A 24,036-nucleotide genomic window follows, 5' to 3' on the forward strand; every position below is an offset into this window, starting at 1 on the left:
AGTAGCTGAACTGGGTTCCACACAGTCACAAAAACAAATTACCGTATTTTTCGCCCCATAGGGCGCACTGGCCCATAGGGCGCACCTAGTTTTTTGGGGGGGAAATAAAGGGGGGAAAATTTATTTCCCCCCCCCAGGCGCGGGGCTGGGTCAGGGGAAGCCCGAGCTTCCCCCGACCCCAGCCCCCAGAACAGGCAGCTCTCCGCAAGCCATGGGAGCCCAGCGCTAAGTCGCGCCGGGCTCCCACGGCTTGCGGAGAGCTGCACGAAGCTCGAAGCCTGGGGCGCGCTGAGCTCAGCTCGCCCCAGGCTTCGGGATGCAGAGGAAGACCCTTCTGTTCCTCCTCCAGCTTCGCAGGACAGGCGCGTGGCTGAAGGAGGACAGGCGGGCGCAGTCCGACCACCTCCCGCAGAAGCCGCGCGCTCTTTAAAAGGGCTACGTGGCTTCTGCGGGAGGTGGGGGGATTCCCCCTCCTCCTAGAAAAGCCAGTAGAAGCCGCGCAGCCCCTTTAAAGAGCACGCGGCTTCTGCGGGCTTTTCTACGAGGTGGGAGAAGGGACTGATGCGGCCAGTCAGTCCCTTCTTCCTCCTGGGGAAAAGCCCGCAAGAGCCGCACGGAGCTTGTGTGCGGCTCTTGGGGGCTTTTCCCGCCTGCCTCCCCCCTGCATTCGCCCCATAGGACGCACACACATTTCCCCTTCATATAGGGCGAAAAATACGGTAACTGAAAAAGCCATGGTGCCTATTTTGTACATAACAAGCCAGGGTTTATAGAACATAGTGCAAAACTCTGCAGAAATTATTGGGGCCATACAGGTTGCAGAGGAAGAGGTGAGCTGAGGAGTGTGGCTTGCCCTGATGCAGATGCCTTGGGACGCTGCATAGTTTTGTGTAATGTGTCAGGAAAAAAAGGGTCTATATTCTGCTTCTCTCTCCGCTCATACTGCCTGCTTCATAATTATGTATCTTTTCAGATTTGTTTAGAAACCAGAGGTTGTTGAAGGAATACAAAGATTTCCTAGGAGAAACTAAGGTGGGTGAATAATACTTTCCATCTTTGCTGTTCCTTTATAGGCAGAAGCTGCAGTTTTGTGCATCTTGTGATTTTGCAGGAGTACAGAAAAACACACAATAGCCTGGCGAGCAGGGATAAGTTGGTTTAGGATGAAGGTGAAGGTAAAGGTAAAAGGACCCCTGACCATTAGGTCCAGTCGTGGCCGACTCTGGGGTTGTGGCACTCATCTCGCTTTATTGGGAGAGGGAGCCGGCGTACAGCTTCCGGGTCATGTGGCCAGCATGACTAAGCCGCTTCTGGCGAACCAAAGCAGCGCACGGAAACGCCGTTTACCTTCCCGCCAGAGCGGTACCTATTTATCTACTTGCACTTTGATGTGCTTTCGAACTGCTAGGTTGGCAGGAGCAGGGACCCAGCAACGGGAGCTCACCCCGTCACGGGGATTCAAACCGCCAACCTTCTGGTCATGAAGTCTTGCTCCACCCCTTTCTTGAGTGCTTTTGCCTCACTGCAATGTGCCTTTGAGCTGTGATTAGGCACCAGGTTTATTTTACAAAACACAAGTACTTCCAAAAAACTGAGGTGACAGGCACCTCCTTAGAAAAAGCATTCCTCCTTTCTTTCTCTTCACAGGAAGGAATGTCCTTTCTAAAATGCTGTGTTCCTTCATGAGCATGAGACTTTTAATCTCAAGGTTGTGGGTTCGAGTTCCACATTGGGCAAGAGATTTCTGTATTGCAGGGGGTTAGACTAGATGACCCTTGGGTCCCTTCCAGCTCTATGATTCTGTGATTCATCTAAAACTAAAGGGAATCTGTAAATAAAGCGTGGGTGGGATATAAAATAAATTCAGTTGGGGATACATTGAGACTTAATTGAATATTCATAATTAATTGCAACTCACACATAAACTTACTTAAACTTTATTTAACCTGATTTATATCTTGTAGGACTAGCTATTATACAGAACTTAGCATTCTGCATATATGGTTTTCCATAATGTAATCAATGAATTTTAAACGGTGTACTTATGTTTAATTTAGCCACGTTCCAGCACATCAACTATGTTTCTGAGTGGACCAGGAAAAGTTGTCATGGTTGCTATTTGCATGTAAGTTTTTATTTTATTTTTAGGCGTACATATTTGTAGGTTCCGGCGTGCAGATTAAGGTTAATTGGTGGGGGTTTTTTTTGCTTCAGTCGTGGGTTGTGCAGTCATATCCTGGAAAGCAGAATTTCACTTTTATAAGGAGAGCTCAGTTAGCATATTTGCTAGTAGTATGCCCAGCTTAGATGTACATTTTAAAATTTGTGGTCTCCAGTCAGTTTCTACTTCATGACTGCAAAGTTGCCGTGATCCATTCTGGCTGTAACTTTCCACTTGGACATCAGGGATGTGTGCTGTAGATGTGCCCTTCATCCTTCCCTCTCCCACACAGATTGGATCTTTCCAGGGTTTAGCATTGGTGTCTGTCTGCCTCTCTCTCTCTCTCTCTCTCTCTCTCTCTCTCTCTCTCTCTCACACACACACACACACACACACACACACACACACTCCCACCCTCAGGCCCATAACTAGCTATTCTAAGCTTGATGATGGGGAAATCTTGTAAATACCATTTGTGGTTAATGCCAATGCAGACATAGTGCTACACCACGACAAAAGCAAAACATGAAAGGGAGAGGGATCTTACAACATGCTCCCAGTCCCCTACATCCAGTTCTGATGTACTGTTCCCTGTATTGGCTCCCCCCACCCCAAACTAACCCCGATAGCCTGGTAATTTGGACTGTTTATTCATTCCCTTCTTTCTCATAAGATAAAGGCAGCTATCGTAGCATTTTAATCTTAGTATGGTGCTTAGAAAACTGTCAACACTTTATCAATAAGGATTTCCACCCCCTTCTCTATCCCCAGAAATGGCTTGAATTTCTTTTTCAAGCTCCTGGCTTGGGTTTACACGGGTTCTGCAAGCATGTTCTCTGAAGCCATCCATTCTTTAGCAGACACTTGCAATCAAGTGAGTATTCTCTATTTCGTTGGCCGTTTCTGTGTCAGACTTATATGTTGACCCTTTTGTTCATCGGCTGCGCTTCCCACTATAAGCGCAGCGAAGTGTGAAGCGGAAATGTGTATTTATAAAGTGGCCGGGAGACTTGCCAGGAAGTGCAAACGGGCCATGGGTTGCTGGAGCCTGTCCATTGCGTTTTTGTCTCTGTTTCGCAGTATTTTGTATTCCCTGCTACGAACGGAGGTCTATATGCAGCGACTACGCTTGCTTTGTCAAGTATTTAATATAATTTTGTGTCCAGGCCACTTTTCAAAACAGAAATATCTTCCAAGGTGTATGGCAAAACAGAGTGTTTACAATGAATATTAGTAAAAAAAAGGGCAGTGCAACTACAGTGGTACCTCGGGTTAAGTACTTAATTCGTTCCGGAGGTCCGTTCTTAACCTGAAACTGTTCTTAACCTGAAGCACCACTTTAGCTAATGGAGCCTCCCGCTGCCGCCGCACCACCAGAGCACGATTTCTGTTCTCATCCTGAAGCAAAGTTCTTAACCCGAGGTACTATTTCTGAGTTAGCAGAGTCTGTAACCTGAAGTGTATGTAACCTGAGGTACCACTGTATTTTATTCTAAAACCATTTCATTCTTCTCCCACAACTGCATTCAACATGTGGTTCCTGCACACGAAAGCTTATACCAAGAACAAACTTAGTTGGTCTCTAAGGTGCAATTTTATATATATATATTGGTTGCTGAAAGAAAAAGATGAGACATTGGGGGCGGGGCCAAGAACACGACTCCTCCTGTCACTCCCTTATGCCCTAAATAGGGCTAGAACAAATAGGAAAGGGTAACTGAAGATAGCAGGGAAAACACAAATTACTGCCTTGCCTTTTCAAATATGTTAGTCAAGGCGGGTTGGCTTGCAAATTTAGATAAGAACATCCCTACAGTTTTAAATAATGAAAAACAACCCCAACACCTAAAGCTTTAAGGCTGCAATGTCATTCTTTCAAACAATTGAGAATTCGAGTTTGTCTTCACAACGTTTTGGTTTAATTCTCTATATGGGTTTGGCCCGTGAAGTAGTGAGGTGTTTGGGATGGCAGCAGCCTGGCCGAGGTTGAAACTTTTTTGCGGAGCTATGAACAGCTTCCTTCAGGATTTCAAGCACACTTTCTTTCACAGCTAATCTGCTATTTACTGGAACTGAGACGTTTGCACACCCGCCAGTGTGGCTTAACATTTTTTGTTTGAAACATTGTGCTTTCTTTTAAAAAAGAATAGCCTCCTTAGGCTGTAAAATTATAAGGCCAGTTCATTTGGCATCAGCAGATGTATTCTAGTGAGCCGCCCAGCTTTCCAACAGTGACTGGTGCTGGCACTGTCTGCTAAGCTGCAGGGAGCAAAATACGCTTGGGCAAAGCCCCTTCACGTCCCAATTGCTGGTGTGATGGATTGCTGTTTTAAAGAGCATGTGTAGTGGAGAGACATTTCTATGGCGTTGCACATGCAGGCTGAGTTTTTTGCTTTTGCTGAAATGTTCTGCCTTGAGCGCAGGTAGAAATGAGGTTTGTTGAAGCATCTGGTGGGCTGTGTGGGGCCTCTGGCAAGCGTGTGGTGCAGGCCACCTGTGTCTGCTCTTCTGAATGAGATGGATGTCTTCTTTATGTAGTGACAAAGTAGCGTGCCACCAATGTTGTTCCTCGATGCCTTGAACCCACAATGATTCACAATGAAGATCTGAAATACTTCCTATGAGCGTTTTCCTGGTGGGTTTTTGGCAGGTCAAAAACCTGTTCTGTTTCAACTAAAATTTCCTGATTTCTTCCCCAAACATTAAAATTGGTATTATTTTTGTCTGCAGTAAATCTGAATTACTAGAGTGGCATTTTCTCTCTCTCTTTTTAAAATATTTTATTTTTCATTTTTTAAAGACAATGTCCTTTTCAATTTCTACATTTCTGGGATTACTCAGATCCCTTGGACTCCCCCCCCCCCCCGGTTTCCAATTTTTCATTATTATTAATAGTAATCTCCTTTTTTACCTTTACTCATATTACATTATAAGTGTCACAACAGTCCTGCTAATGTATTTAATTATATACAGTGGTCTTTAAGATATTCTATAAACTTTTTCCACTCTTGACTGAATTTCTTGACATCTTGGTGCCCGATCATCACAGTCATATTTGCCCTTTCGGTGTATAGAGTGGCATTCTCTGTTTAATATCTTCAAAAGCTTTTGATGATTTCAAAATTGTTCAATTCTGCTTTCTTTTCATATCCAGGCTTTACTAGCATTGGGAATCAGTCAGTCGGTGAGGACGCCAGATCCCAGTCATCCGTATGTTATTTTTTTTCCTTTTTAGTTTTAAAAGTCCCTAACTTCTAAAGTAGTTTAGAATGTCTTTCGAAGCCCAAATTGGACACCTTTTCAATGTTTATAACTTAACATTGCGACGTATCGCTGCACACGTTCAGGTTCCAGGTCTGGTGAAAACAGCTGGTAGTTTGGGCTTTTCACATGTAAGGTCAGTTTTGCCATGTGCTCCTCTCTTTGGCAACTGCCAATACTGGAAAGCGATTTGTGGCAAATGACAAGTTCTAAAGTATTGTGTTTCAATGATGGACTACAGTCTTTGAGGTTTTCTATTTAGGTTGTGTTAGCTTTTGTATAATAATTATAATTTATTATTTATACCCCGCCCATCTGGCTGAGTTTCCTTAGCCACTCTGGGTGGCTCCCAATCAAGTGTTAAAACAATACAGCATTAAATATTAAAAACTTCCCTAAACAGGGCTGCCTTCAGATGTCTTTTAAAGATAGGATAGCTGCTTATTTCCTTCACATCTGAATGGAGGGCGTTCCACAGGGTGGGCGCCACTACCGAGAAGGCCCTCTGCCTGGTTCCCTGTAACCTCACTTCTCGCAATGAGGGAACTACTAGAAGGCCCTCAGCACTGGATCTCAGTGTCCGGGCTGAATGATGAGGGTGGAAACGGTCCTTCAGGTATACTGGACCGAGGCCATTTAGGGCTTTAAAAGGTCAGCACTAACACTTTGAATTGTGCTTGGAAATGTACTCTCTCAGGACTGGTGTTATGTGGTCCCGGCGGCCACTCCCAGTCACCAGTCTAGCTGGTGGATTAATTCTGGATTAATTCTAATTCTGGATTAATTGCAGTTTCCGGGTGACCTTCAAAGGTAGCCCCACGTAGAGCGCATTGCAGTAGTCCAAGCGAGAGATAACTAGAGCGTGCACCACTCTGGCGAGACAGTTTGCAGGCAGGTAGGATCTTAACCTGCGTACCAGGTGGAGCTGGTAGACAGCCGCCCTGGACACAGAATTAACCTGCGCCTCCATGGACAGCTGTGAGTCCAAAATGACTCCCAGGCTGCGCACCTGGTCCTTCAGGGGCACAGTTACCCCATTCAGGACCAGGGAATCCCCCACACCACACTTAAGTAGGGTTTTGTTTTTGTTTTTTTAAACACTCTCAAAATACATGAGAGCCAATACGATTTTTAGCTACCCAGCGGGCTCCAAAACATGGGGAGACATCAGGTTTCTGCTTTTTCTTGTAAGACAGGGACAGACAGCCACATTGCTTTCAAGGCTGATATATGACAGCAGGTGATCAGGGGGTCCCATGCCAAAGGGCATGCCAGATCCAGCAGTGGGCAAGTCCTCCGCTGGAGTCCATCGGATATCTATTTACACACACTCTTTAACACAGAAATGCGCACACAGGCACACACCTTCCTCCTCTGCGCATGTACACATGAACTCACCCTCCCCCTTTCTTGCACAGACACACTCTTTAGCCTCCTCCCACAGCGACTGTGATGCAGCCAAGATTACTGAGAATGGCATCACGGAGATAGTGGTTTTGGGTGCGTTGGTGGAATGGTGCATTTTAAATAAAAGGGCACATTCTACTCATGTAAAAACACACTGATTCCCGGACCGTCCGCAGGCTGGATTTAGAAGGCGATTGGGCTAGATCCGGCCCCTGGGCCTTAGTTTGCCTACCCATGCCCTAGAGAGCTGGCTGCTTGTCAGTATATAGACAGTCCAGACTTGGACCAACGGTCTGACTCCATACAAAGGAATTTTGTACACAAATATTGCATGCTCTCTCTTTCTCTCTCCTCCTGCTCCCAAATCTCCACCCAGATATGGCTTCACAAACATGCGCTACATTGCATCCCTGATCAGTGGCGTTGGCATTTTCATGATGGGCGCAGGGCTCTCATGGTATCACGGCATCATAGGTTTGATGAATCCTCAGCCCATAGAATCTCTTCTTTGGGTGAGTTGTCACCATCTTTTGAAAATTGCAATGCTTAATGAAGTTTAGTATTGTTAGCCCGCTGTGCTAGCAGAACAGCAGCGTTGGACACAGACAGTGGGTAGTTTTTGCGGGGCTCGCCTTGCTGTGTTTGATAACTTCTTTTACTTTTGGGGGGGGGGGAAGGCAGGGGAATGGGTAAGCTGGCAGCGTTTGGGCTGCAGAAAAAGTAATCCATCTTGGTCTTTAAGTGAGTATTGTAAGAAGTAGGGCATGTTTTCAGGCTGTAAAGACAGAGACCACGTCTCAATGCTAGGTCTCCTTTTTTTCGATGCGATAAAATTTTGATTTTGGATGCAATATGTCAATAGTGTTGCATATTATGGTATGCCTGAGTTACGTCTGCTTCAGAACTAGGAAGTCACTACTGCTACAGAGCATCACCCTTGTAATAGTCTGACCAGTTTGGCAAAACACAGTCCTGGCCCTTAGCCTATGAGTCAGGAGACTAGAGTGCTTCTTGAGATTACCACAGTTTTAATATTTTGGCTCCCCTGCTTCCGTCTTGTCTCACAATATAGGAAGTTGTTTTTTATTCCTGAAAAAAACCAAACTACTGTTTTTCCCCAAGGCATTCTACTGTATAACTACATTCTCCCCTATTACTTCTAGGCTTATTGTATTTTAGCAGGATCACTGGTGTCTGAAGGAGGTATGTATTCCAGTGGGAAAATGCATTATTACTTTGCCATTACTTTGCTGATGCATTAATAGTTTTTTTAAGGCTTGAACTTGCTCCTAAGTGAGCATACAAAATTAAGCATATAACATTTCAAGCTATTATAGTTTAACTCTTTAGCATGCAAATCTAAAGTGCTGTGTGTGTGTGTGTGTGTGTGTGTGTGTGTGTGTCCCCTAGGGGATGAAACTCCTGCTTGCCTCACCCACCTAACTTCTGACACGGAGGGCGTTTTTTTAATCTATAAATAAAACTTGTGATTTGGCATCTAGGTATGTTGATCAAATCACTTAAGTTAAAGAAGCTGATGCAAAGAAATGCACAACTGGTGCTGTGAGAGGGGATTTTTGTTGATGGGCTTCTCGGATTGCACAGCAAACATCTTTTGAAAGAGACCAGATGAAAAAAGCAAGTCTCTGATATTGGCATGGAAATCTGCAATTCAGAGGAATAAAGAAGGGTGGTTTCCCCCAAATTCTTAGGCTCATCTCAAGTCAGTCTTCAAGTCACAGGCAAGAATTGGATATAGAACCTTAGTTGCAGGCAGTTAAGCCAATCTGAACTGGATATCTTAACTCACTTAGTCTAGAGCAGTGGTTCCCCAACTCCCCCCTCCTCATTTGAAAGTTTGCTGATAGTGGACCACTTAATTATTATTATTTGCCTGTTGTAGCAATTACAGTACACTGTATGCTGTACGATTTTTTACTCGTGTTTCTATTGCTTCTTTTATTTCTTATATTGTATTTTCTTTGCTGTTTTACCCGGTATCATTCTCTTTTCATCAGGACTTGAAATGTTTCCCTTGTGTTCTTTCTCTTACTGCAACAATTATTTCACCGCTTTTATTCCAGCTACTCTTCTTGTAGCTATAAATGAAATTCGAAGGAGCGCTCGGGCCAGAGATGTATCCTTCTACCAATATGGTATGTAACACGAGATGAATTTACTCATTTTGTAAAACATAGCAAGAAGCTGTTCTGGTTTCGTTTTTACTTATTTTGAATTTGTACAGCTTAATGTCTCCTGTATTTTTCATAAATGGGCAGAAAAGCCTTATCGTTCATTAGTGCTTCCGGAAATTTGTTGCTACCAAGGAAATAATAACTATTGAACTCTGAGATGTCCGTAGAATCATATTTTAAAACATTATCAACATGTAACTCTACTTTGCAGCCAGCACTTTATTGAAAGCTTTGGCACGTTTTCATTTGTTTAACTCTTGTGTGGCTGTGTCAGCACCTCACTATTGCACCCGTGTTCAATCTTCAGTCATGCAGGCTCGTGATCCCAGCACAAATGTTGTGTTGTTAGAAGATACCGCAGCAGTTCTGGGCGTGACATTAGCTGCTACTTGTATGGGTCTGACGTCTCTTACAGGTAAGCCTTTCTATGAGTTGGAGTCCTGGCAGAATTTTCTTCTAACTTGCAAGCAGGGCAAGTTAGAAGAAGCTAATCTTCTTCTAAGGCAATTGACAAAACCCCCCCAGTAATAATCAAGTGCTTAAAACAAACTGAGGATAAGTAGACAAAACTTTCTTGGACTGGAGTGCTGCAGGTTGGAGATTTGAATCCTGCTTCTGTAAAAACCCTTGCACATAGAAAAATTGCACGTTGGGGGTCAAGGCTAGTCTAGAACCCCACTGATCTTGTGCAATGTTCTGACAGCATGCTAGTTTTGCTTTTCCATTCTCATGCATTTTTCCTTTATCGTCATGACTTTTAGACTGTAAGTCTGCGGGCAGGGGCTATCTTGGCTGTGTGTGTTTTTTAAGCATGATTATTGATCATGATTAATAATAATAATAAATTTTATTTATACCCCACCCTCTCCAGCCCCAGGGCGGCTAACGCCAGGTATAAAACAATGGATTAAAATACAACGTAAAAACAAGATTAAAATACAACATTAAAATGCAGCCTCATTTCAATAGAAACTTTTTGGGGATGAAAACGTCAAATCTTCACCAAGGCCAACTATCCAGGCTGGTCTTACATGGGCCAAAAAAAAAGCCAAGGAAGTCCCCAAATAGGAGTTCCAACACAGAAGGAGAAAGGAAAATGGAAAGAGGGGAGGGGGATCAAGTTGATTCCAAGCCAAAGGCCAGGCGGAACAACTCTGTCTTACAGGCCAGAGGAAAGAAATCAGATCCTGCAGGGCCCTGGTCTCATGAGACAGAGCGTTCCACCAGGCCAGAGCCAGTGTTGAAAAGGCCCTGGTTCTGGTTGAAGCTAATCTAACTTCCTTAGGGCCCGGGACCACTAGGGTGTTGCTATTTATGGACCTTGAGGCTCTCCGTGGGGCATACCAAGAGAGGTGGTCCCGTAGGTACGAGGGTCCCAGGCCGTGAAGGGCTTTAAAGGTCAAAACCAGCACCTTAAATATGACCCTGTACTCCACCGGGAGCCAGTGCAGCTGGAAAAGCACTGGGTGAATATGCTCCCATGGCAGAGACCCTGTGAGGATCCTCGCTGCAGAATTCTGCACCCGCTGGAGTTTCTGGGACAGCTTCAAGGGCAGCCCCGCGTAGAGCGAATTACAGTAGTCAAAAGTTCATATAACTTTTTCTCCCCAAGAGCAGGTTAGAGCAATTTTAATTAAATGGAGATCTTAACTGGCCATTTCTGCTCCTACCTACCTTAACTCCCTCCTCACCCTTCTGGTTAGTGATGACTTTTAGATGTGTGAATTGCGTAATACTGTAACTTAGGTTCATCGCTCTTGTCCCATCCATTACGTGGCGTTGGGAGCAAGCCGGCAGTAAATCACGCTGTGCAAGTTGGAGTTAAAGTTTTTTTTTTTAGCAAGAATGCAGTCTGCACAGACTTGTTGGAGTGTCAGGTCTAATGACCACAGAATCTCATCCCCATTCGGTCTTGCCCCTACTGGGCAAGTAGGATCAGTTGCTGAGAGTGAAAGTCCCCACCTCCGCACAGCCCTCTAAGTTCCCTCCTCTCCAGGGTTTCCCCCAAGCAATTGGAGACTGTGCCTGTATGAAGCCAACCTCTCCTCCACCCATTCCTGGGAGATAAGCGGGGAGGGGAGCTTGTTGCAGACACCTGTGAGTCTTCACCCGCCTGACTCATCTCTGCCTCTTGGCCTCCCTCCTCCTCTGCTTCAGCTTCTGCCTCTGGTTCTGGGCTCCTCTCTGCCACATACTCTCCCAGCTCACTAAGCCCTGTTGCCTCTTCAGCTTCCAACACCTCTTCCCTCCCAAGTCTTTTCCCTCTGCCCACTCATCGTTCTCCTGCCACCAGTCCCCGGGCTCTGAACCATAGCTGTCAACGTTTCCCATTTTTTAAGGGAAATTCCCTTATTCCGAATAGGATTCCTCGCAAGAAAAGGGGAAAGTTGACAGCTGTGCTCTGAGCCTTCTTGCCTTGGTGTTTCCCCAGCTGGTTCTTCCCATCATTCCTCTGCACCCAACCAATCATAGCTGTCAGCTTATAGATTTGAAAATAAGGAACCAGCAGCCTCAAAAATAAGGGATCAGCAGCCAAAATAAGGGATTTTCCAAGCATAGGTATGTTCAACTTCTGAGCCCCTCCGGGCCAAAGCAGAAAGCCCAGCCAGCAGCCAAATGAAGCCTCAAGCGGTGGTTCCCACAGCGCAGCAACCCGGCAAAGGGGATGCAGCAAGGAAAACCACCATTTCCTCTCAGCTGGGAAGCACTGAACAAAGGCGAGTCCCCAGGCAACGCGGCCGATTTGATCGGCACAAGGCATGCAAGCTCCACCCCCCAGTCGTTCTTAGGCTCCTTATTGGGTGAGCAACGCAGCCAAGCAACACAGTTGGAGCCTCCCTCTTCCCTGGCCAGCAGGGAGGGAGGGAGAGGAGCTGCTTCCTTTGAAACCCGGGAAATTTAAGGGACATCATCAATAAGGGACAGCAGCGGGACACAGCGCTAGGATAAGGGACTTTCCCACCAAATAAGGGGCATTTGACAGCTATGCAACCAATCCACGACATCAGGTTACGTAGCGAAAAGTGTGAGCGCAGCATAGCGTGGCTAGATTCATCCCTAAGTGATCCTCTCCACCGAGAGAAATGGAGAAGGCACACAGCAGCAATCCCTTTTGAGAAATGAATTTGTGTCTGTGTGTATCCTTTCAGGCAACCCATACTATGACAGTCTTGGGTCCCTTGGTGTGGGGACACTGCTGGGAGTTGTATCAGCCTTCCTTATATACACCAACACTGAAGCTCTGCTGGGAAGATCCATCCAATCTGACCAGCTACAGAAACTTACAGAGTTACTGGAAAGTGATCCTGCTGTAAGGTAAGAGAGTTGGCTGGGGAAGGACCTGTGGGATGGCGAAAACCATCAACAATAAAGGCAGAGCATGTAATGGGTGGAAGAATGAGTTCTTCTTTCAAGTTAACTTTGGAATTTATTTATTTTTATGGGAAGAAAGTCAGTTTGGGGTCATGTGGCCGTTTTCTTGGGCAGTTCGAAACACCTAACTGTTTTTGCTTTGTCCCACCACATCCTACAAAATATTTATCTCAGAGCCATTCATGATGTTAAAGCCACAGATATGGGAATGAGTAAAGTGAGATTCAAAGCAGAAGTCGACTTTGATGGACGGGTTGTTACTCGGTCTTACCTGGAGAAACAAGACATTGAACAGCTGCTACAAGTATGCAAAAATACGCGTGGTTGTTTTCAGTTGTTTTTCTTAAGTGCACTTAAAAAAACCCAAATCAGTGGTATATGTACTTTTTATTTATACACAATTCCTCTAAAGTTTATAGGCTGTATACAAATCTGCCTTGTGGGTTTTCAAGCTGGCGTAGAACACTTTTGACAAGTACAGTGGAACCTCTGTTTTCGAATGTAATCTGTTCCAGAAGACCATTTGACTTCCAAAATATTCGAAAACTGAAAGTGGAAGCCTTAGTACAAATAGGGAAACTCAAAATGGAAGCCACGTGGCATGTTCGGCTTCCTAAAATCGTTTGAAAACTGAAGCAGTTATGGGTTTTTGGCATTCAAAAGCCGAAATGTTTGTCAACAGATGTTTGACAACTGAGGTTCCACTGTAAACACAACAGGGAATTATTTACAATGTAGCTTTACTTCACAGCTCACAACAACATAAATGGGGAATTGTTTAATCCTACATTAATAAGAAGGGGATTATTTTTTGGCTGAGCTGATGTGATGCCTTAGAATGTTCACAGACATTCAGCTCTAGGAAAGTTAAAACATATGGAATGTAAAAGGCTAACTTTTGCCTGGATCGTGTCCTTTGTATTTAGTTCTGCTCTGATAATTCAGTTTTTAACATGGTTTGGTTTTCATTACCATAAAACTTATCCTTTGTTTGTTTGTGTGTTTTTAAAAGGAAGCCTTATTAACTTCTAATAAGTGTGTTCTTAAAAATGAAGGATATTGTAAACGGTGTATAATAATGGGGTCTACTTGTAACATCTAGTTAAACAGAAAGCTGTGCTAAGCTAATTCATATTCTGCACTGGGGATTCTGCAGCCTGAGTGAGTAGTGCAGTTTAAGCAAGTTCGTGTTCCTCTCCTTAGTGGTTGTAAGCATGTTTCTGCATTTTTGGAGAAGGACAGCAAGTTGCCCATGCTTTATCATCTCCCTACCAAAAGTTCAAATAAAATTCTGGCTTTGGAGATTTCACCAGGCGTTGCCTGTAGACTTTGAAGCTTAACCTTGCACCTGTATGCATTAGAAACCTGCTTTAAAAAAAATAAATAAAAGCCTGAGAGTCTCAAGGGTCCTTAGCTCTGTGGATTTTCTGCACCTGCTCACAAACTTGGAATACACACAGCATGAATATAGCCAGTTAATAGATACCACTGCCAGCTGACAGTCCAGTTCTGTGCCAACACTTGAGTTTAAGCAGTTAGTGAAAATAGGTTCATTGCTCCCATTTTTTGAGGCATGGCATTACCCGTTACGTGAAAAAGTCTTTGCGTTTACAAGCTGGAAAGCATATTTGTTATTTCCCCCTTGCCACTTTTTAAAGCTTGCTTGCTTAACTTCACGGCAGGAAATCCAGCAGGTGACGACTCCTGAAGAATTAGAGAATTTCATGCTGAAACATGGCGAAAATATAATTGACATGCTAGGGGCAGAAGTCGACCGGCTTGAGAAGGAGCTGAAGGTAAGAGTTTGGCTGGTGAAAAGGGAGAAGGAGATGTGCTTCTTTGCCGAACCGGCCTCGGCGGGAAATGCTCTCCTTCTGTAATTGAGGCTCCGTTAGGCGAATATGCCCATTTCAGGTTCACGGGTGCTTAAAACGTTGTAAACAAAGACCCAGAGCAGAGATGGGAACCCTGTTTCTGTCCAGGGGCTAACATTCCCTTATGGACAACATTCTGGGGCCCGCACATCAGTGCTACCGTATTTTTTGCTCCATAAGGTGCACCTGACCATAAAGCGCACCTACTTTTTTTGGGGGGGGGGAATTCAAGGAGGGGGGGAATTATTTAAAGGGAGCGCTGAGCAGGGCCTGTATGCATCCCAGGCTCTGCTCAGCGCTCCCTTTCATGAGCCGCGTGGAGCATGTGTGCGGCGCTTGCGGGCTTTTCCCCATGGAGGGAAAAGCCCCCAAGAGCCACACACATACTCCATGCAGCTCTTTAAAGGGAGCGCGGCTCTTTGGGGTTTTTGCGCGAGGTGGGGGAAGTGAGAGAGCCTCACTCTGTCCCTTCCCCCACCTCCCGCAAAAGCCAGGGATAGCCGCGTGAAGGCTCCCCGCTGCCCTGCGGAGCCTTTGCGGGCTACCCCAGAGCTGCTCAGGAGCTTGTGGGGGCTGGCGGGGGAAGCCCGGGTTAACCCCCCCCCCAAGCCCAAGGGACCACACATTCGCTCCATAAGACGCATAGACATTTCCCCTTAGATTTTAAGATGAAAAAAGTGTGTATTATGGAGCGATAAATACAGTAGTTGCCCTACCTCCAAAAGCCAGGGAAATAAAGATGCATGATCAAAGTTCAGGGACACCTTCCAGCCAGGCACAAAGTGCAGAGAGTACAGGGATGGTGTGTGGCCTGGGGAGAGCCCCAAGGTCCAGAATGAGAGAGGCCCAGAGGCTGGAGCTTCCCCATGACTGACCTCTTGGCTTCTCTGGCCACCTTGTTTTGGGAGCAGCCTCCTGAAGAAGCCCCACTGCGATGGAAGGGAGCACTTCAGAAGAAGTAGCTGAGGATGCCTACATCAAGAATTTGTTGTTCACGGTCATGGATGCTTTAGTTTAGATTCCCTTCCAACTCTTCTATGATTCTACTTGCCCAGAAACGTTATCATCAAGTCCACAGGGGCAAAAGTGGAGCAGTGAGTGGAGTGTTGAATTTGGAAGGGAGAGGCCTGGATTCAGGTCCCTGCTCAGTTGTGGAACGTGTTATGTGGCCTCTGGTCAGTTGTTATCTCTTCACCTCGCAGGGAGTTTTTCATGGTAACGTGAGTGTCTGAGAAGACCATGGAAAGCACCTTGAGCTCCTCAGAGACAGGATGGAATAATAAAATGTTAAATCCGAATGATTTATTTTGCATGTGTTCAGTACTGATCACATGCTTCTTCCAGGGAGCTCGGGACCATGTACATGGGATTCTCCCTTTTTATCCTCTCCTCACTCAGCCTGAGGAGGGGAATAACTCCAGGCTGCTAAGAGAGCCTCTGAGCAGAGCTCTGAACTCGGGTCCTTGCCTCAACTCAAATCCAAGATTTGATCCATTGTGTGGTGTCGACATTCTTCCCACGTGCTTGTTTAAAAGCATTGTGGTTTTCGTTTCAGAAATTGAATCCTGAGGTGCGCCACGTGGATTTGGAAATATTGTAGTCTTCACGGAAACAGCTTTTAAAGTCTTCTGGATCGGCCAAACTGAGGAACGGAGCAGCATCCGAAACTGCCGGGATCTCAAAAGATGTCATCACATTTCAGCTTTCCGATTCTCTCAGTGCTGGTTTTCCTCCCAGAGTGAACGGCTTCCTTTGAACTGGTTTTCCAGGACAGCTGGTTGCCCCGTGAAAGCGTAACGGGGAGGAATATTTGGGACTAGAAACTTTTAATTTAAATAAGTTATTGAAATGTCAGTTTCTGAAAATGCACACTATATATTTGCTGCCCTAGACCAAGGTTTTGTATCTCATTTGCACATTAGCTCTGATGCAGCTGCTATTCTTAAGCATATATTAGAGTTCCGTGCCCAATTTTAAAGGCTTCCTCCCTCCTTGAGTCAAATGGCTGTGTTCCAATTCTGTAGCCTTCTCTGACTTTTCATGTTATGAACGTAATGAGAATTCTGTCCTTTCCCCCCCAGTATCATGAGCTGGTAACCTTCCTCCTTGTAGTGTTTTGATGGTTCTTGACCATTTGATCAGACCCACTTGAGCGATCCCATTCGTTCTAGAGCAAGCGTGCAGAGAGTATATGAGTAAATAGAAACTTGTCATATGGCTCCTTCCTTACATTAGCGTTGTGGTCTAATAGCTGCTCCCAGCAAAGCCTTCAAATATTCCACCCGTGGAATCGGGGGAAATGGCATTGTTTTTTAGCCACTGCTGTGTTGCGTCTCCCTAATAGTTCAGCCTAATCCCCTAGATGAAAGTTGTAGGTATCACTTGGAATGATGGGGGTGGGGTGGGGTGGGGGAGGCAATTGTGGGGTGGCCTCACCTTCTATTCAGAATCTTAGGGTAGTATTGTTTTATCATCCATTTGGTGTGGAACATTTAGCATGCTCTAAAATGCACTGAGGCTATTTATAAAGAGGCTCCCTCATCCAAATAACTGTGCAACCAATTCCATACACCTAAGATGACTTTAGACTTGTGTTTCTTAAACAGAAAACTGTTTTCAAAACAGAGGGTAGTTTATAAATAAAAAAAACAGCTCCACAATAATTTAATGCATCTGCTTTTTGAAGAAGACACAGTCCAAAATCCCTCTAAAACAGCACGAAGCAGAATTGGAAACAACCATTTGGATTCCAGCCAGAATATTTATTTCTAACTTGCACTGCTTATGTAGCTCTGAATGGCAAGCTATGGTTTATTATAACATGAAACCTCGTCTGTGGGGAATAAAACAGTGACAGTTCACTTAAACGTAGAAAGTTCAGTACTGGGGCTTTGAATATTGTTTGCGGTGGGAGCCAGGAAGAAGTGGGAATCCAGGTTGCAAGCTCTTGAGGCTGGGTGACAATCCTGGCACTATTTAACTTGGACGAATTTTGTAAAAGTCAGAGGAAATGTATTCTGAAGGTAAGTGGTATAAGAGGACTGTAACCTGTATCATTAGCAGAGGCTAAAACTGAACATGAATCATGCAAGTTTGGGGCTGGTTCACACAGGCATATATGCATCACTCAGCACTTGGTGTGTAAGCTGACTTTGTTGCTAGGTAATGTCATGCAATTTTATCTGTTTTTAATCCTGGATCTCTGATGACTTTTATAGAAATGTGTCACCATTTGATGTCTGCAAACGTGATGTGCACACATGTGCCAGCCAGCTCTCAGTAAGCGAAACTTCAGTGGTAAAATTGCATTGTAAGGGAGGTACTTTTAAAAAATAGGAGTTGCTTATTGGAATGACTTTGGGCCGAAGGCTGAATCCCCAGATTCAGTGGCCTTGATAGTGCCGTGTAACAACGATACATAAACCTGCTGTGCAAAGCAAGATATATGGATAATAATTTTTTTTAAAACAACTGTTCTGGAGACTAAAATGGATCAGCATTGGCTTACTTTCTAAATTTAAAATGTCGCTTTTTAAAGTAAACATAACTTATGCCAATAAAGGCCAATAACAAAAGTAAATGTAACTTTGAACTAGCATGTCTCTTGACAACATGAAAATTAACAAAAGCATGCATTTTTATGGTACTGTTTTGGATTTTAGGTTTCAGAAATGTACATATTGTAATTAGTACGTAATGATAACTTTATTACATAAATTTAGAAGTAAAGGCGCTCTTTGGTTTTTTAAAATCTTGATTTCTCAAGGGCAATTTCTTAGTAAACGCTTAATTGCAGCTGAGGGTCCTCCTCACCCCCAAACTATATTATGGGCAACCTGTTTTTCAATCATTTGCACTTCTTCCAGCATACAGGGAGCTTCTCTGCACACACTTCTGGTAGATGCAAAGGTTAAAGAGGTATGCACATCAAAACAAATAGAGATGTAACTTTGAGTTACGTATGCACATCTATTGAATGGTTCTGTCTGCTGAGAGCATCTTATGGATCAAGAGAAGTATAGGGACATTAATTTCAAGGGGAGCTTTGTTTCCTTGCAAAGTGTGCTTCGGGTGGGTTTGCAAATGGTCACTCACTTGGTTACACATGGCAAGTAGGAATCTCCTCTAGGCAAATGGGCAGGGAAACTTAAAATAAGTTGTTTGTTTTGGGTTCCAAGTTTCCAAGTAAATGGAGGCAGACCAGGATGAATTGTCTGGGCTTCTACCCTTTGCAGACTTATTTGCAAGGCTGGCTTTAGACTTCATACTAGATTAATAATACAGTTACAAATGCATTTGTTGAAAATGTAACTTAGTGCTCTGTTTAAAGGTAAGGTGTAAATATCTGTATAAACTTTAATAGGCAGCGAATTCTCATTTGTAGTGCACTTTGATCTCATCAGTAGTGGCCTTTGATCTCCTGCTGGTGAGTGGTCTCCTGCGCTTGTGAATCTGGTGCCCTCTAGATGTTTTGAACTGCATTGGCCCCAGCCAGCACAGCATGTTCTGATCTGTAAAGGTTGCCTCTTCAGTGGTTCTCCAAGTGGGGCAGGTCGTTCTTAGTGATGTGCCTGAGCAAGGGTGTAAAAAGTGCCTGGGAGGGGATAGGATTGGGAAGCAGAGCAGTGTTTCCCAAATTTGGGTCTGCAACTGTTTTTGGACTACGGTTCCCATTATCCCTGACCACTGGTCCTGCTAGATAGGGTTGATGGGAGTTGTAGTCCAAAACCAGCTGGAGACCCAAGTTTGGGAAACCCCTGAGCTAGAGTGTCCTCCTTGCATAGGCCAAGACTAGAGTGGGCTGAATGGCTGTTGAAATGAGGACCACTCTTGACTCTTATTGGGATTATGGAATAAATGCTCCTCTCTTGTCTCAACATCTCAACCTGCCTTGGGAAGAAGAGAGTCTGCTTGGGTAGAAGTGTCCCTGCTCATTCTATCCCTCTTCTAATCTGTTGGGTAAAGATTCCACTCCACAAATCCTTGCTTGCAGTAAAAAGTTGCACACAACTGCATTTAGGTATCTGCACATGCCTCACCGTGGAAGAGATGGTTGATGTAGTACTGACATCTGAATGAAACAAACAATAAGGGGGGGGGAACCCTCTGATATTTGTGAACAGTAATCTTCTGATGGTCATGCGTCTCTTGTCCAAACCACTGTGAAATAGAAGTTTGCACATATATATTATTTTTTTTGGCAAATGCTGAGCAGTCATGATACTGGCAATCCACTTTTCATGGAATTAATTGTCTACTGGCATAATAATGGAAATAATGTTTATTTGGGATTCTCTTGAGTTGTCGTTCTTTATAATGCACAATGAGCACTGGCCCAAGACCAGATCTACAGAATATTTTTTTATAGACTGTATGCAGAACTGGGGTTGTATTTGGTACTCGTATGTTTGTCTTCTGCTTTGTGGTCTTAGCTCTTTGCGCTGTTGTGATCCTTTTTGCCTACCTTTTTATTGATGCCATGGATAGTTCTGATGTTGTAGAGCAAGCAAGGCTAACCTGTGGTTCTCTAGATGTCGCGGAACGCCAACACGCACTATCCCCTGCCGGGTGGCCAATAGCAAGGGGTGAAGGGAGCTGTAATCCAACAACATCTGGAGAACCACACATTCTGCATCTCTGTTATAGAAGCCTGAAGAGCCTTGGGTTAGGCAGCTGAATGTCAAGTGGGGCAATGGCGGAACCTGAGATTTGGAATCCTGAAGGCCATGAGCAACTGCAGCTAAACAGCATAAATACTGGCTCAATGCCATGAGTTTTTGAATGACACCTTGTGAGCAGTTCTAGAGATTTTGGATGGATGATACCTGAATTTTTTGATACTGCACGTCACAGCGTAATTTCTCTTTCCTGGGTATAATATTTTAACAAGATATTTCCGAACCGTCTATGAAAACCGTTCACGCCGGTTTTCGTGCGGTATTGTAGTTAGTATAGTAACCAGATTGACAAGTTTTTGTGCTTTTGGTTTGAAAACAACAACAGAGAGTCCTGTGGCACTTTAAAACACATTATTATAATGGCTTACCATTTCATGGACTCTAATCCACTTCATCACACATTTTTGGTTTGCTTTCATGAATGCATTCAATGTGGTTTCTATGCAAAGTATTTTATGAAGACACACCTTGATTTTTCTTTTTCTCCCATCTGTGTACCAATCATGGCAGCCAGACCAAATTTCAGGATATGTATTTGTCAGAGCCACCCTGGGTCCCAGCTCACAAGAGACCAAAGTCCAGTCCAAGTTATATACAAAAGGTTTTATTGAAGATCATTGTCGTCATTACATCCAAACTCCGTGGCTCCACATCTGTTACCCTTAGATGTTAGAAGTCCCCTCTGAGTCCGTCCCTCCCCTGCACCAATTTAAGAGGCTTGTGCTGCTCCACCTTTTCCTCTCCTTCCTTTTCCGCAGGGTCTTCCTGCCCCCCTGTGTTCCCTCTTTCCGGGACTCCCCAGAGGCTGAGTCTTCTCCTGCCTGCTGCCCCCTCCTTCGTGCTTTAGCACCAGGCTCCTCCCCAGAGCTCTCCCCACTTCCGCGCGCCTCCACATTTGAACTTGGCGCGCGTACGTTGCTCCTGACCTTCCTTTCAACAGCCACACTGCTCCCGGTACTGCTTTCCGCCCCTTCCGGCAGGACGTCTTGCCCCGATCTCCTTCCCCCCTCTGCTCCTTGTTCTGTTCCTCCCGACACACTGGTAACTCCACCCTCTTCACTCCGTTCCGGTGGAGAAGCAGGTCTCGATCTCCAACTCCCACTGGCGGTTCCCCCTACGTTTCCCTGCTCCTGACTGCTTCCCCCTTGGGCTCCCCTTGGCTTGACCAGGGGGGCTCCCTTTTGGGAATCCTCCGATTCACTGGACGGACTCATGGACCATCTCGGGTCATTGTCGTCCTCTTCCTCGTCAGGCTGGAATCCTTCTCCCTCACTCTCGGTCTCCTCCCTCCTCTGCGCCTCTCTCCCTGAACCCCTGACATCCATCCCCCCCTCGAAGCCCCCCCTTCCCCCCTCCCCCCCATCGGGTGCGGGTTGTGGGAACTGCAGCTCCTCGGAGGTAGATGCAGGATACAGTTCGGCTACGTCCATGACCTCTGCTGGCAGCTCGGTGTACGTGTGTTCGAATTCGGGTTCTTCACCCAAAATGTTCGCAGTTCCCTCTTCCATTGCTACTTCGTCTGGTGCTGCCGGCCAAGGCCCCTTCAGCCATTTCTTGCGCCAGGCTTCCTCTGGTTGCTCATCCCACCAATAAGAGGGCTCTGTGTCCACCCCCGAACACGATCCCCTGGGCGAGTTTGAGTTCGGCGTTCTTTCCTCGGCTGAAGAAAAGCCGTGGAAAGTGCTGCCTGAACATGTGGGGGTAAAGAGCCAGTCATCGAAGTACTCGGCTGGCATGGGTCTATGTGGGAAAAGGGCATGGAACTCGTCCTTTAAAAGAGGTTCGTCTAAAGCGTAGTCCGGCACCCACCCACTGGCACTGACTGGTGCACCCTCTCTGACTAGAAAGTATTCTATTCCCTCTTCCCCCCATCTCGAGTCCAGGATCTCTGTGACCTCGTTGAGTGGTTCGACCCTAGGCGATCCCTCCCTCCTAGGTGACTCTGTGCGTGGCTGCGGTACTGTTTCAGACTCCTGAAACCTGTGCGGGGCCTTGTAGGGAGTGAGCACCGACCTATGAAAAACCGGGTGGACTCTGGAACCTTCGGGGAGGGCCAGTCGAAAAGCCACGGGGTTGATCTTAGCCTCCACCTGGTATGGTCCTAGCTGCCTGTGCCCTAGCTTCTTCTTGGCCAACGACTTGGTTGGCATCGCCTGGGCCGCTAACCACACCCAGTCCCCCACCTGGATGTCCTCTCCCACTCTTCTGCCTTTGTCTGCCTGCACCTTATATGCTTGTTTGGCTAGCTCCAAATGTCTCCGCAGCTCCTCGTGCACCTCTTGTAGTTCTGCAGCGAACTGGTCGGCCTCTTGCGGCTCCCCCTCTCTTGGTGCTACGAACCCCGGGAAGGTCCTGGGATGACGTCCATTGTTCGCGAAGAACGGCGTCACCCCCGTCGACGCATGCTTCGTGTTGTTGTAGGCAAACTCCGCCATCGGTAGGTAGTCCACCCAAGCTGTGGGTCGCTGATTTGCATAACATCTCAGGTACTGCTGCATGATCGCGTTGACCCTCTCGGCCTGGCCGTTGGTTTGTGGATGTCTTGCCGACGCTAGGTTGATCTTGACGCGCAGGATACCTAGGAGCTTCTGCCAAAAATTGGAAATAAACTGGCGCCCCCTGTCGGACAGGATGGCCCGCGGCAGCCCATGCGCCCGGAACACGTGGTCGATGAAGAGCTTGGCGGTCTGTTCCGCCGTCGCCACCTTCGCGCAGGGAATGAAGTGCGCCATCTTGGTGAACAAGTCCACCACCACCAGTACCGCCGTCTTGCCTCTGGAACTGGGCAGGTCAGTGACGAAGTCCAGCGCCACCCTCTCCCACGGTTGCTGTGGTGTTTCCAGTGGTTCCAGCAAGCCCGCCGGCTTCTGGTGTACTGGCTTGGACCTCTGACAAGTGTCACATCTGGCGACGTACTCCGCTACTTCTCCTCGCATCTGGGGCCACCAAAAGTCCCTGGCCACCAGTTCTATTGTCTTCTCCCTGCCGAAATGGCCCGCACTGGGAGCGTCGTGCAACTGCTGCAGAACCTTTGCTCGGAGCTCGTCGCTCGGCACGTAGAGGGCACCCTTGTGAGTTAACAGTCCGTCGCGTAACTGGAACTCATCGTCTCTCAGCGAACCCCTACGCAGCTCCTCTATTTTGGATTGTGCAAACTGATCTACCTGCAACGCGCGTCGCACTGCGTCCAGGTCGACAGCGATGGCAGCGCACGCCCACGCCTGCGGTGCAAAAATGTGCCTGGCTGCTATTGGCGCCGCTTCCTCAAGATATTGCGGTTTCCTGGAGAGCGCATCGGCTATAACGTTGGAGTCCCCTGGGACGTACTCTATCCTGAAGTCGAAATCCGCGAAGAACTCTGCCCAGCGCATGTGTCTTTGGCTCTGGAGTTTCGCCGTGCGCCAATACTCTAAATTCTTGTGATCCGTGCGGACCTGCACTGTGTGCTTGGCTCCAATGAGGAAATGTCGCCACGCTTTGAACGCTGCGTGAATGGCTAACAGCTCCCTGTCCCATATGGTGTAGTTTTGCTCCGCTTTGCTGAGCTTTCTGGAGTAAAAGGCACCGGGTCTCCAGTTTCCATGTGGATCTTCTTGCAGGAGTACGGCTCCAACCGCTCTGTCTGACGCGTCGGTCTCTACTCGTATGGGCTTGCCTGGATTCACGTGCAGCAGCTGCTCCTCGGAGGCGAAAAGGCTTTTAAGCTTCTGAAAAGAGCGCTCCGCCTGTTCCGTCCACACGAACCTCTTTTTCTTGGAACTGAGAGTGTCCGTGATCGCTGCCGTCTCCTTTGCAAAACCTCTGATGAATTTGCGGTAGAAGTTGGCGAAGCCGATGAATCTTTGGACTTCCTTCCGATTGCGAGGGCTCTTCCAGTCCAACACCGCGCGGACCTTGGCGCTGTCCATGGCCAGCCCCTTGTCGGACAGCTTGTAGCCTAGGAAATCCACGTCCGTCACATCAAACTGGCACTTCTCTAACTTGGCGTAGAGCTTGTTCTCCCGTAGTCTCTGCAGGACTTCCTTTACGTCCTTCTCATGGGCCTCCTCCGTTTCCGAAAAGATCAGGATGTCGTCGAGGAAACACAC

General features: G+C 46.3%; 1 protein-coding gene across 1 annotated transcript in view; it reads left to right on the forward strand.

Annotated features, from left to right (window-relative positions):
* SLC30A9 (solute carrier family 30 member 9) overlaps positions 1–19,555 on the forward strand; it is a 34,250-nt gene extending 14,695 nt beyond the window's left edge. Inside the window, exons 7-18 of the mRNA XM_079989757.1 lie at positions 974–1,032; positions 2,058–2,125; positions 2,933–3,035; positions 5,316–5,371; positions 7,206–7,341; positions 7,993–8,032; positions 8,914–8,985; positions 9,332–9,439; positions 12,174–12,339; positions 12,571–12,700; positions 14,079–14,192; positions 15,826–19,555. Coding sequence (XP_079845883.1) covers positions 974–1,032; positions 2,058–2,125; positions 2,933–3,035; positions 5,316–5,371; positions 7,206–7,341; positions 7,993–8,032; positions 8,914–8,985; positions 9,332–9,439; positions 12,174–12,339; positions 12,571–12,700; positions 14,079–14,192; positions 15,826–15,870 — 1,097 coding nt within the window. The 3' untranslated portion in view covers positions 15,871–19,555. The remainder of the gene's footprint in view (positions 1–973; positions 1,033–2,057; positions 2,126–2,932; positions 3,036–5,315; positions 5,372–7,205; positions 7,342–7,992; positions 8,033–8,913; positions 8,986–9,331; positions 9,440–12,173; positions 12,340–12,570; positions 12,701–14,078; positions 14,193–15,825) is intronic.
* The last annotated feature ends 4,481 nt before the right edge of the window (positions 19,556–24,036 follow it).

This window comes from Podarcis cretensis, assembly GCF_951804945.1.
Source record: "Podarcis cretensis genome assembly, chromosome: 9".
Taxonomy (NCBI): domain Eukaryota; kingdom Metazoa; phylum Chordata; class Lepidosauria; order Squamata; family Lacertidae; genus Podarcis; species Podarcis cretensis.